At 63.6% G+C, this 11,293-nt stretch overlaps 2 protein-coding genes across 2 annotated transcripts; both read left to right on the top strand.

Moving 5' to 3' along the window:
* The first annotated feature begins 78 nt into the window (after nt 1–78).
* On the top strand, nt 79–1,764 carry FAM187A (family with sequence similarity 187 member A). Its single transcript, XM_053965305.1, has one exon. It carries the CDS (start codon nt 346–348, stop codon nt 1,588–1,590), a length of 1,245 nt encoding a protein of 414 aa, XP_053821280.1. The 5' UTR covers nt 79–345; the 3' UTR covers nt 1,591–1,764.
* A 4,128-nt stretch (nt 1,765–5,892) lies between these two features.
* GFAP (glial fibrillary acidic protein) lies at nt 5,893–11,293 on the top strand. The gene is made up of 9 exons (XM_053965112.1): nt 5,893–6,392; nt 6,850–6,910; nt 7,287–7,382; nt 7,449–7,610; nt 7,875–8,000; nt 8,185–8,405; nt 8,597–8,640; nt 9,282–9,367; nt 9,666–11,293. Exons 1-9 carry the CDS (start codon nt 5,926–5,928, stop codon nt 9,705–9,707), a joined length of 1,305 nt encoding a protein of 434 aa, XP_053821087.1. The 5' UTR covers nt 5,893–5,925; the 3' UTR covers nt 9,708–11,293.

Here is an 11,293-nt window from a genome sequence, read left to right as displayed (position 1 = left end):
TCGAAGGTTCTCTTGCCCTCTCTAACAGGCCCCAACCATTAAAGCACAACCCTCTGCTCCAAAAGCCAATACCTTCCCAATGGCACAGCCAAGAAGGTGTTAATCTGCACTAGAGATCCTCCCCAAGTTCCCATCCAACTCAAACCATGGTGAGATGTTGGGGGTTCCACTGATCCAGCCCAGCTCCATTGTTGCCAGGCACACGGGTGACAACGCTCCAGAGCGGCTGGGGACGGGCGGCTCCAGAGACGGTGACGGAGGCTGGGCTGTCTCAGGGCAGGATGCTCCCAGCAGATCCCTGGCTGGGCTGTGTGAATTCTGCTAGGCCAGACAGCACCTGGAGTGATGGGGACGAGGCTGCTGGGAGCCACCATACTCCTCTCCCTGGTGGATGTTCTCCAGGCCTTTGCCATTGAGAAGAAAGGGGATGTGTTCAAGAAGACGGCATGTCCCGCCTTCCTGATATTCGAGAACGTCGCGTACTTGGTGGACATGACCTTTGAGCTGCCCTGCAAGTGCAAGCCCGAGGAGGCCTCCTCTGTTGTCTGGTACTTCCAGAAGAACCTGCACAGCCACGAAACCACGGTGCTGACAGACTTCAATGGCACTGTGATTGTGGACTCGAGCCATGTCCGTGCGGGCAGCGACCTCCTGAAGCGCTTCAGCATCCGCATGTTCAGTCTGATCGTGTTCCGAGCCCAGGTGAGGGACTCGGGCCATTACCTGTGTGGCACCAAGGAAGGGCTCTTCTTCTACGGCTACGACGTGGACGTGCAGCCCACCAGGCAGATCACAGTGGCTTTTCTGGATAATGACCAGCACGTCCAAGAGGACTACACGGGGAAGGAATTCACCCTCTTCACCACCTTCTGGGACTGGACCAGCTGTGACCGCTGCGGGGTGCGGGGCGAGCAGCGGCGGATCGGGCTCTGTTACGTGCAGAGTGCCCAGCTGAAGCCCCGGTACCGCACGGCGCTGCCCAACGTCACCTCCTGCGGCTCCAGGGCCGTGCCCGCACACTTCCGGCGCCTCATCCACCTCCGGAGCCCCGAGGTGGCCATCCGGAGCTGCCTGGCCCCTTGCCCAAAGAAGGAAGTCGCCGAGGAGGGCGTGCAGTCCATCTCCAACATCGTTTACAAGCTGGGCGAGAAGCCCGAGCTGCCCCGCGTCCCCATCCAGTACCACAACCAGCCCCCCAAAAGTGACCTGGTCATCACGTGCCCGGGAGCGCGGCCGGAGCACGCCGTGGCCTGGGACAAGGGCTCCGTCCGGCTCTACCGCTCCCACTACCTCGTGGGGGTCAGGAAGCACATGAGGCTCTTCATCGACCACGGGAACCACCTGCACCTCCAGCGAGTGCGCAGGAGGGACAAGGCCACCTACTTCTGCTGGCGGGAGGGCGAGCTGGTGGCCGGCTTCCAGCTCAGTGTCACCTTCCAGCCCCGGCGCCAGCGGAGCCCCACCGACCCCGAGTCAGTCTTCGTCATGAGGGCTGTGGGCATCAGCTTTGCCATCATCATCGGCATCTTCTTCCTCATCCACATGTCCCACTGCCGCTCTCAGGTGTTCAGGAAAGTGGCCAAGTCATAGCAGCTCCCGCACAGGACTCTCGGACACCTTGGATCACCCTCACACAGGAAGTTTCCAATGTGAGGACCATTTTCATATATTTTGGTTTCAACATTTTTTTTTCAATGTTAGGTTTTGACCTTTTGAAGGGAAAATAATTTTTTTCCCAAATTAATCTGGCAAATTTCTTCAGAACTGCCTCTGCTTTTGAGGTGTTTTTAACTCACGCAACTCAGCACAGAGCTGGGAGTCAGTATTTGTGCCTGACAGAGTTATCTTACACATCCCTCAAAGGTGGTGGCATCTCTGCAGGGTTTCAGCAGGGAGCAGGATGTGCCCTCCAGGCTCATCTCCTTTGTTTGAGGATGTGACTTGAGGATTTCAGCATTCCCAAGGGAAATCCTGCTGTCTGAGAGGGCACTGTGGGTCCCAGCAATGCTCTGGCACTTGAACCCTGTAGATGATGGTGAACCCAACAACTGGTGAGGACATGAGAAGCAAAGACAGGGAGGGACAGAGCTATGGAAAACAATCTGTGTCTCCCACACTCAGGGATGGAGCAGGGTTGGGTTCTTGAAGGGCAACAAACCCACCCAAAGCCCAAGCATGAGCCAGGAGGGGCTCACACAGCGAGGCAGCTCCAGGCCTGACTCTCCCTGGGGACTTTGCCACCAAACTCAGCCCCCAGACAGAGCCTGACAGTGTCCCCAGGGAGGCACCAGCCAGGGCTGTGGGTGCCAAGCCCAGGGCTGGTGCAGCCTAGGGGAGACACAGCCACCAAGACTCAGCTGGCAGCACTGCTCCATGCCTTCCCCTCTGAATCACTAAAAATGTCCCAGTAGAACCCAACATGCTTCCCCCACTGCCCTGTAAAATCCCCAACCCCCCCAGGAGCAACCCCTGCAGGGCCAGAGGTGCTGGAAGTTGAGAACTGCTCCTGTATCCTCTGCAGCCCGTGGTTTGCTTGTTGGGAGGCAGAGCTGGCAGCAGGAAGGGCAGATTTCCAGCACAGCTCAGGGAATTGTGCAGGCAGGAATCCAGGACCCACCAACGAGCCCAGCTGGGAGCTGGCTGGAAAAGCATGCAGACACCTGGGCTGCTCCCCTGCGAGCAGCAAGGGGCGAGGCACCAGGCTCAGGCTGAAGTGACAGCCAGAGCCTCCATCTGCCCAGGCAGCCGTGACAGCCCTGAGAATTCGGGCAAGGGCCTGGCTGGAACTGAAATCCACTGGCAGCTTTGCACCCAGAAAGCAGAGAGCACATGAACAGAGCCCCTGGGGAGCAACATTCCCAGCTCAGTGCTGAGTGGGACAGCCCTGGCATGCTGGTCCTGGCACAGGTGTGCAGGTGTGTTTTCAGCCCCGTTTGCAGCAGCAGTGGGGGCGATCCCAGAGCCAGCAGCCCTCACCTGGAAGATGGCGTGGGAGCGGGAGGAGGAGGCGTTGGCCTTGGTGGGACACTGTGCTCGGTTTTTATTGCCTTTGGCCAACATGTCCAGGAGCTGCTCTGCTGACGTGGGCTGGGGGAGAACGGGCAGGGCCCGCATCAGCACCTGGGCACGGCAGCCGGGCACCCCGAGGCCGAGCAGCCCTGGGCAGTGGGGCCGAGGCACCCGGCAGCTCTGTGGGCCCCTGGCAGCTTGAGGCCACGTCTGCTGCCAGCCAGGAGCCAGGAGGCACCTGGGACCTCCACACCCCGTGTCCCCAGGGTGCTCTCAGCCTCTCTCAGCACTGGTGCAGGCACAGAACAGTTTCAGGCTGTGTGTTTTGGGGTTGCTGTTGTGTCTCCCCATTGCCACAGAGCTGCTGGAGCACAGGGCTCCAGTTCCAATGGTCTGGGTGCTCATGCACTCCTTGAGGGGAGGGTTGGTTCAGCTGGGGGTGCAGTGGGGGAGCGAGATCCCCAGGCTGGGAGAGGCCTCAGAAACTCCTCCTGGGCTCTGCTTCCCACTCCCTCCCTGTGCCACCCCCGGCCAGTGCCCCCTTAGAGCCCCCGTGGGCCTTAACACCCACCGGGCTCCCACAGCCTCCCCTACAACACAACCTGGCACCCCCTAAAACCACAGGTTCCCCAATTATTCTGCTCCCCCTTTTGCCTCCCAAAGCCCCTCTCCCAGCTCCCCTTTGGGCTCCCAAAGGACATGGGGAGCTGTGGTTCAGGAGCAGCTCCCAGCTGAGCTGGCCTGAAAAAGGCACTTGCTCTGGGGTTGGGCTCCATTGTGGCTTCCCCCATCTCCATCATCCCAGGGTCCTGTGGGAGCCTCTGCACCCTCTTCTGAGCCGGGGGAGGTCTGGGCACCCTGCTCAGTGTCCCAGAGTGCAGGTGAGGGGTGGGGGAGCCACCTGCCCTCCTGGGACCTGACACTGTATAGTGATGGGAAAAGGTTTTGTTCTGTATTTCTCCTCTGCTCCAGCCCCATCGCTGCCACCCGTGTGACACCCCCCACTGTGGGACAGAGACCCCCAAGCACCCAACCCAGGGACCAGTGTTCCCACCACCCCTGTGATCCCCTTTCCTGCCGTGCCAGGGCACATCTGGCACTGTCACATCTGGTTCCCTGCACCAGCTCCTCACAGCCGCCCTCGGTGGTGACCGCGTGTGGCAGGAGCGGGGCCGGGACCGGGACAGCCCCGGGCGCTGCTGTCCCTCGGGGCCGGGGTCACCGGCTCCTTCCCTGCCCGGCAGCAGCTGATGTCGCCTTTGTCTCCTTGAGCCTGGAAGCTTCCAATTAAAGCTGCCAGCCCGCTCCCAGTTCCTTTGTCTCATTGCGGGGGCCAGGGAAGAGGAGGAGGAGGAGGAGAAGGAGGAGGAGGAGGGGGAGCCCAGCTCTGCCTCCCGCCGCTGCCGGCAGTGGCCGCTTCCTGTGCTTTGATCGCGCTGCGTGGGAGCCGGGAGAGAATCGATCCCTGGGGAGCAGCGGGTGCCCACACAGGACCCCAAAGCTCCGCAGCCCCCGCTCTGTCCCCCCTCCACCCCGCTGTGCACCAGGGAGGGAGGTGTCCTGTCACCAGAGCTGTCACACAGCACGTGTCTCCAGGGATGCCGCTGTTGTCTGGGAACACAAGAGTCACTGGGGGATGTGTAGGTGCCCCAAACCTGGAATTTCTGTGGGCACAATCCCTGGTGACACCAGCACAGGACAGCCGGGGGAACACGGGGCTGGCTGGAGGCAGGGAGCTTCTGGGGGTTAAAGAAGGATGTGGGAGCTGTCCCAGTCCCACCAGTCTCACCAGTACGGTCCCTGCTGGCTCTGGCTCTCCCAGGACCGCACCCACAGGGACGCAGCCGTTGCCACAGCTCTCCCCACTGGCCACTATTGGTGGCCCAATGATGGTGGCCGTGGTCCAGCGAAATGTCCCCGTCCCACGGCAGGCAAGAGCCTTTCCCGGCCATCGGCTGCCATCTACTGCCAGCGGCGGGGCCAGTCCCTGTCCCTGTCCCTGTCCCTGTCCCTGCAGCAGAGTTCCAGGGACACCCCTGGCCCCAGCTTCACCTTGGCTGCCTCTCGGGGCACCCACCCTGGTGCCACCACGTGTCGCTCATGTCCCCCTGTCCCCAGAACACTCCCATCCCCTCCCTGGGCCGTGCCCAAGACGCCTCCATGCCCCAGTTTGTGGCCATTGCGCTGTGACTGGGAGGGACGGGGCAGGCGCTGGCGCCGGGCCCCCCTGGATCCAGACCCCGCGCTTCCCGGCAGTGCCGTGCCCTGGCACAAAGGCTCCTCCCGGCTGTGCCGCGGCTCCGGCTCCGCACAAAGCCCCTTTCAGCCGCCGCGGAAAGCCCCTGGCAGCCCCTGCCATGTGCCACCAGGGGCAAAAGGCCCCCGAGACTCAGCTCATGTGTGGCCAGTGACGGCCAGTGACATGGCCATGCTCACTCAGCTGTGTGGGATCAACCTTCCCACGGGGACCCTGGGCCATTTGGGACAGGGACCGGGGCTCCAGGGCCACCAGCCAGTGCTTCCACAGACCCCTTGGGATGGGAAGGATTTAGGAGGCTCCAGCCACCTAATTAATAGCTGGTCTTCATTAGTAGCACCCCCAGTGCCCCATGGATCGCACCCAGCCTGGCACCAGTCAGCTCCCACCCACGGGGTGCCCGTGGCCACCGCTCTGTCCCCACCCTGGCGCGTTCCCCAGACCCTGCAGTGCCCGGAGTGGGGGCAGCGGTGGGCAGGGGCTGTGCCGCGGTGCCCGGGCTGGGTGCCAGGGCACAGCCACCCCGCTGGGCGCCACAGCCTGGCGCCGTGCCGGCCCGCTGGCTCCTGGCCGGGGGGCAGCGCCGGGCAGCCGGCAGGACGGGGGCTCCGGGCTGCATAAAACCCCTCGGCCGGGCACATCGCGCCCATCCGCCCGGCATGGAGAGCCGGCGCCTGCCCTCCTACGGCCGCCGCTTCGGCCCCTCCGTGCCCGTGTACCGGGTGCTCCCCGGCAGCTCCCCGGGCCGGCTCCGGGCGCCCCGCAGCCCCCAGCTGAGCGCCCGCACGGGGCCCCGGCTGGGCTCGGGCAGGATGGACTTCTCGCTGGCCACGGCGCTCAACTCGGAGTTCAGGGAGACGCGCACCAACGAGAAGGTGGAGATGATGGAGCTCAACGACCGCTTCGCCAGCTACATCGAGAAGGTACGGCTGCTGGAGCAGCAGAACAAGGTGCTGCTGCTGGAGCTGAACCAGGAGCGGGACCGGGAGCCCTCGCGCGCGGCCGACATCTACCAGGAGGAGCTGCGGGAGCTGCGGCGCCGCGTGGAGCACTTGGCCACCGCCAAGGCCCGGCTGGAGATGGAGAGGGACAACCTGGCCGAGGACCTCAGCAGCCTCCAGCAGAAGTAAGGCAGTGTCCAGCTTGGGCTAGTGGGTGGTACACCAGGGTGGTCCACTTGGGATGGGTGTCAGGGTGACTACCAGGATCGGTGTGGCCGCTGGAACCAAAGTGGCAGCAGGGACCAGGGTGGACACCAGGATGGTGATCGGGACCTTCCTGGTGATGGGAACCATGGTGGTGACAGGGACCAGGGTGATCCCTGGGACCAGAATGGAGTCCAGGATGTACCCCGGGCTCTGAGTGGCCCCTGAGACAGGAGCAGGGTAGCCCTGGGGACCAGGGACTGGTGTGCACCTGGATTGTGATGGGATATGGGTGACCCCTGGGAACAGTGTGGGATGGTGTGGGGGTGTGTGGGGTGGGCACAAGACCTGGGTTTGGAGGGGTGCTGGTGCTGTCTGTGGGCTGAGAGTGACCAGCCGTGGTGCTGGACGTGTCACTGTGCCTCTGCTCCGGCACAGGCTGCAGGACGAGGTGACCCTGAGGCTGGAGGCCGAGAGCAACCTGGCTGCCTACAGGCAGGTGAGGGCAGGGGCCAGATCCCAGCTTGGCTTCCCTTGGGAATGGGCAGGGATGGGGTAGGGATGGACAGGGATGTAGCAGGGACAGGAAGAGATGGGCAGGAGCAGGAACTGAGGGACTGGTATGTGTTACAGTGGGCAGGTAGGGAGCAGGGATGGAGCAGGGATGAATGGGAAGGACAGGGCTGGACAGATATGGAACATGGATGGGCAGGAATGGCAGAAGCAAGCGGTGAGGGACTGGGAAATGCTATGATGGGTAGGGAGAGGCAGAGCTGGGTGGGAGTGGGAGGGAATGGACATGACCAGGCAGCTCAGGACAGAGCAGACCCAGGTGGCCAGCTGGGGCAGTCCCTCCTGTCTCCTCACGATGACAGGACGTGGACAATGCTGCCTTGGCTCGCCTGGACCTGGAGAGGCGCGTGGGAACCCTGCAGGACGAGATCGCCTTCCTCCACAAGGTCCACGAGGAGGTAACCCCGCTCTGGGCCTGGGGGTCTGGGGCTCAGGGGGCTGCCCTGACCCCCCTGTCCCCACAGGAGCTGCGGGAGCTGCAGGAGCAGCTGGCCCGGCAGCGGGTGCACGTCGAGGTGGACGCGAGCAAGCCGGACCTGACGGCCGCCCTGCGCCACATCCGCAGCCAGTACGAGGCCATGGCCGCCAGCAACGTCCAGGAGACCGAGGAGTGGTACAAGTCCAAGGTGCAGTGGGAGCTGGCTGCCCCACAGATGGACGGCCTGGCTGTCCCCTCCCAGGGTGTCACCATCTCAACCTGGGGTTGGTGGTGTGTGGGGTTCGGGATCTCTGCTGTCCCCACTTGGGCCAGGGATGTTTCTCCTTGCCACGCGTCCCTGGGGCCATGTCCCTGCTGTGGAGCAGAGCAGGGTCGTGTTCCCACACCGTGTGCCACCAGAACACGTCCCTGCCCTGTGGTCCCATCCCACGGCACACGTCCCCTGTCCCAGTTCGCAGATCTGACGGACGCGGCCGCCCGGCACGCCGAGGCCTTGAGGGTGGCCAAGCAGGAGGCCAACGAGTACCGGCGCCAGCTGCAGGCCCTCACCTGCGACCTGGAGGCTCTGCGGGGCTCGGTAGGTGACAGCGTGGGGTGCAAGAGCAGGGACACGGCCTCAGGGAGCTGCCAGCACCAGGGGTTCCCTGGTAGGACCACCACCCAAAGCCAGGGGAATGGGAGATAGATGGACGTTGGGGAGAGCCCCCAGCTCCTGGAGAAGGTGGCCATGGAAGGAGTCACGGCCCCCCGTGGCCCCCCAGAATGAGTCCCTGGAGAGGCAGCTGCGGGAGCTGGAGGAGCGCTACGCCCTGGAGACGGCCGGCTACCAGGACACGGTGGGGCGGCTGGAGGAGGACATCCGCAGCCTCAAGGAGGAGATGGCCCAGCACCTGCAGGACTACCAGGACCTGCTCAACGTCAAGCTGGCCCTCGACATTGAGATCGCCACGTATCGCAAGCTGCTGGAGGGCGAGGAGAGCAGGTGACAGCTCCGTCCTGCCCCTCACCCCACCCCAGCCATGCCCCTAACCAAGTCCAAGTCCTCATGGTCCCTCTGGGGTGTCCGGCTGGGTTGGTGACCATCCTCCAGCCCTGCTGCCAGAGCCCCAGGCAGGTGGAGCTAGGGGGCAGCAGGACCTCGTGCTCTTCCCAATGCTCCCATTGCCCCTGCAGGATCACCATCCCCGTGCAGAGCTTCTCCAACCTGCAGATCCGAGGTGAGGTGTGCCCCACGCGTGGGAAGGGGGAGCGGGGTGGTGGCACAAACAGGGGTGGCTTCTGGGGGCTCTGTGGCAGGAGAAGCCACCTTGGCCATCTCTGCCCCATTCAGAGGGATCAGGAGGTTTTTCTCTGAATCCCAGGGAACCTCTTGGCTGCTCCCAGGGTAAGGGGAGGAGGGTGCCATGGCTGAACATGTCGCCAAGGCCGATGATGTCCCCAGCACTGATCACATCATCATGTCCTCAATGACAACCACATCCCTAACGCCAACTGTGTTCCTCAGTGACAACTGTGTCCCCAGGGACAACCCTGTCCCCAAGCTCAATCACATCCCAAAGCCACCCATGTCCCCATGGTCCACAACATCTCCAAGGCCAGAAATGTCCCCAGCTGTCCCCACAGCCCAACTGTGTCCCCAGGACACATCAGATCCCACAGCATGCCACATCCGCAAGGCCAACCATGTCCCTGAGGCCAGCCCTGTGCCTGAGGCTGGTTGTGTCCCCAGGGCTGCTGTCTCTCATGTTCAGGGGTTTTCAGCCCAATCCATTTTCTTTGGGCTTCTCCTCTTGAGTGTGGCTGGAAGGGCCATACCCCGGGCAGGGTGTCACTGCCTTGTCCTGCCCATGTCCCCCAGAAACCAGCCTGGACACCAAATCTGTGTCAGAAGCTCACGTGAAGAGAAGCATCGTGGTCAAAACTGTGGAGACCCGAGATGGAGAGGTGGGAAATCTTAATTTGTGTCACCCACACTCCATCCCCATGTCCCCACAGGGTGTCCCCAAGGGACTTGCACATGGGGCCACCATCCCTGAGCCCCACAGACAGCCCAGGCAGGGAGCCAGTGATCCCTGAGGGTATGGCATGATCTGACTGTGGGTCATGGTGGAGCTGAGCTCACAGAGAAATCTGTCCTGTCCCTGTCCCTGTCCTTGTCCCCCAGCTCGTTCAGAGCCCGCGCAGGCTCGGCCGGTGGCAGAACCCGATCCCGGGCTGACGGTCCCTCTGCCTCCACCTCCAGGTGCTGAAGGAGTCCAAGCAGGAGCACAAGGAGGTGCCGTAGCGCGGGGGAGCCACAGCAGCCGCAGCTCCGCAGGTCCCGCCCGACGCCGCGCGGGAGCCCCGGGCCGGGCAGGGGGCACGGGAGGGACCGGGGGCGCTTGGGGGGAGCATCTCCCTCCCGTGCACCCCTCGCCTCTCCGCGTGCCCCCGTGCCCAGGGGCCGGTGGCACCCCGTTGGGGGCTGGCAGCCAGCAGAGCACCGGGCGCACCGGGCAGCACCCGCGGGAGTCCGGCGGAGCCGGGCGGGGTCGCGCTCCCCGCCGGGCCGCTGCCGCATCCCCACAGCACGGGGTGCCGCGGGCTTGGGGCCCTGCCTGCCTCATCCTGGCTCTCCAGGGAGAGACGCTGTCCTGTTTCCATCTCCGTGCACCGTCAGACAACACGATGGTGCCGAGAGTATCTCCCTACATCCACTCTCTGGTCTCGGAAGCCTCCCTGGATGGCCCCAGTGCACCCAGACCCTGAGACCCTCGGGTGGGGGGATGCAGGGGCGAGGTACCGGCTGGAGAGGGACATTGCCCTGTCACCAGGTGCTGGGTGAGCTCAGCTGGGAGGCAGGGGCAGGGGAGGCAGGAGAAAGGGGAGGATGGAGAGGCAGGGGCAGGAGGAAGAGAAGAGTGGAGGAGAAGCAGGATGCTCTTGGGATAGTGTCAAGGGGTGACAAAATGGGCAAGGAGGGGTTCCTGAGGGTGCTGGGGTGTCTGGGATGGGGTGTGAGGCTACACAGTGGCCTCAAGGGCTTCTCCTAGCACAGAGCCATGGGGCTGTCCTGATCCCACCGGGTGACTGCCACCAAGGTGTCCCCAACACAGGAAAAACAGGAAAAACCAGACCTGAGGGGCTCATGGTGTGGGGTGACTCACAGCCCTATGGCAGGGGAATCGCATGCAGGTGAAAATGGAGAGGAGAGGAAAGCAGAGGAGAGGAGGAGGAGGAAGGTGTCGGGGCACCTGTGAGGGTCTCACAGCCCAAGGTGCCACCTGCAACCAAGGAGTGATGGGGGAGTCTCGTCACTTGGGGATCACACTGGGACTGCCCCAGCCACAGTCCCTGCCCCACACAGAGCCTGAGCCCACCCCCTCCATGGGCATTGGAAGAAATCTCTTGTCCCTGGGCTGCATGGGGCCCTGTCCCCCACTTGTCCTCCCCCAGAGCAGCACTCGCCCCCAGGGCCATTGCCCAGCCCGGGGCTCGCCCACAGCCCCGTCCTCATCTTGGCTGCAGCCACTGACCACGAGCAGGACCTGCCTGATGCCTCCTGACACAGGAACAACGACCCAGCAGCACTTCCCGTGCCCTGTCAGCCTTTGGGATGAGCACACGGCTGCCCTGGGGTGCCGTCCCCTCTGTCCCTCGGTCAGGTGCCGAGCAGCTTTGCTCTGACTCCAGGCACAAAACGCCCGCCCCCAGAACTGCCGTTCCCAGGGCAGGAGGTGTGATGGGAGAGCTGGGTGGTGCCCAGGGCAGGAATGCAGGGGGATGGTGCAGGGCTGGGACACCACGAGCAGCCTCCCTTGCTACCGAATTAATGCACTAACGCTGCTGCAGCTCGGGCTGAGAATAAAGCTAACGAACACACTGAGCTTC

This window comes from Vidua chalybeata, chromosome 26 (assembly GCF_026979565.1).
Source record: "Vidua chalybeata isolate OUT-0048 chromosome 26, bVidCha1 merged haplotype, whole genome shotgun sequence".
NCBI lineage: Eukaryota > Metazoa > Chordata > Aves > Passeriformes > Viduidae > Vidua > Vidua chalybeata.
Note: the sequence above shows the minus strand (reverse complement) of the source record. Positions and strands in the feature narration are given on the sequence as shown.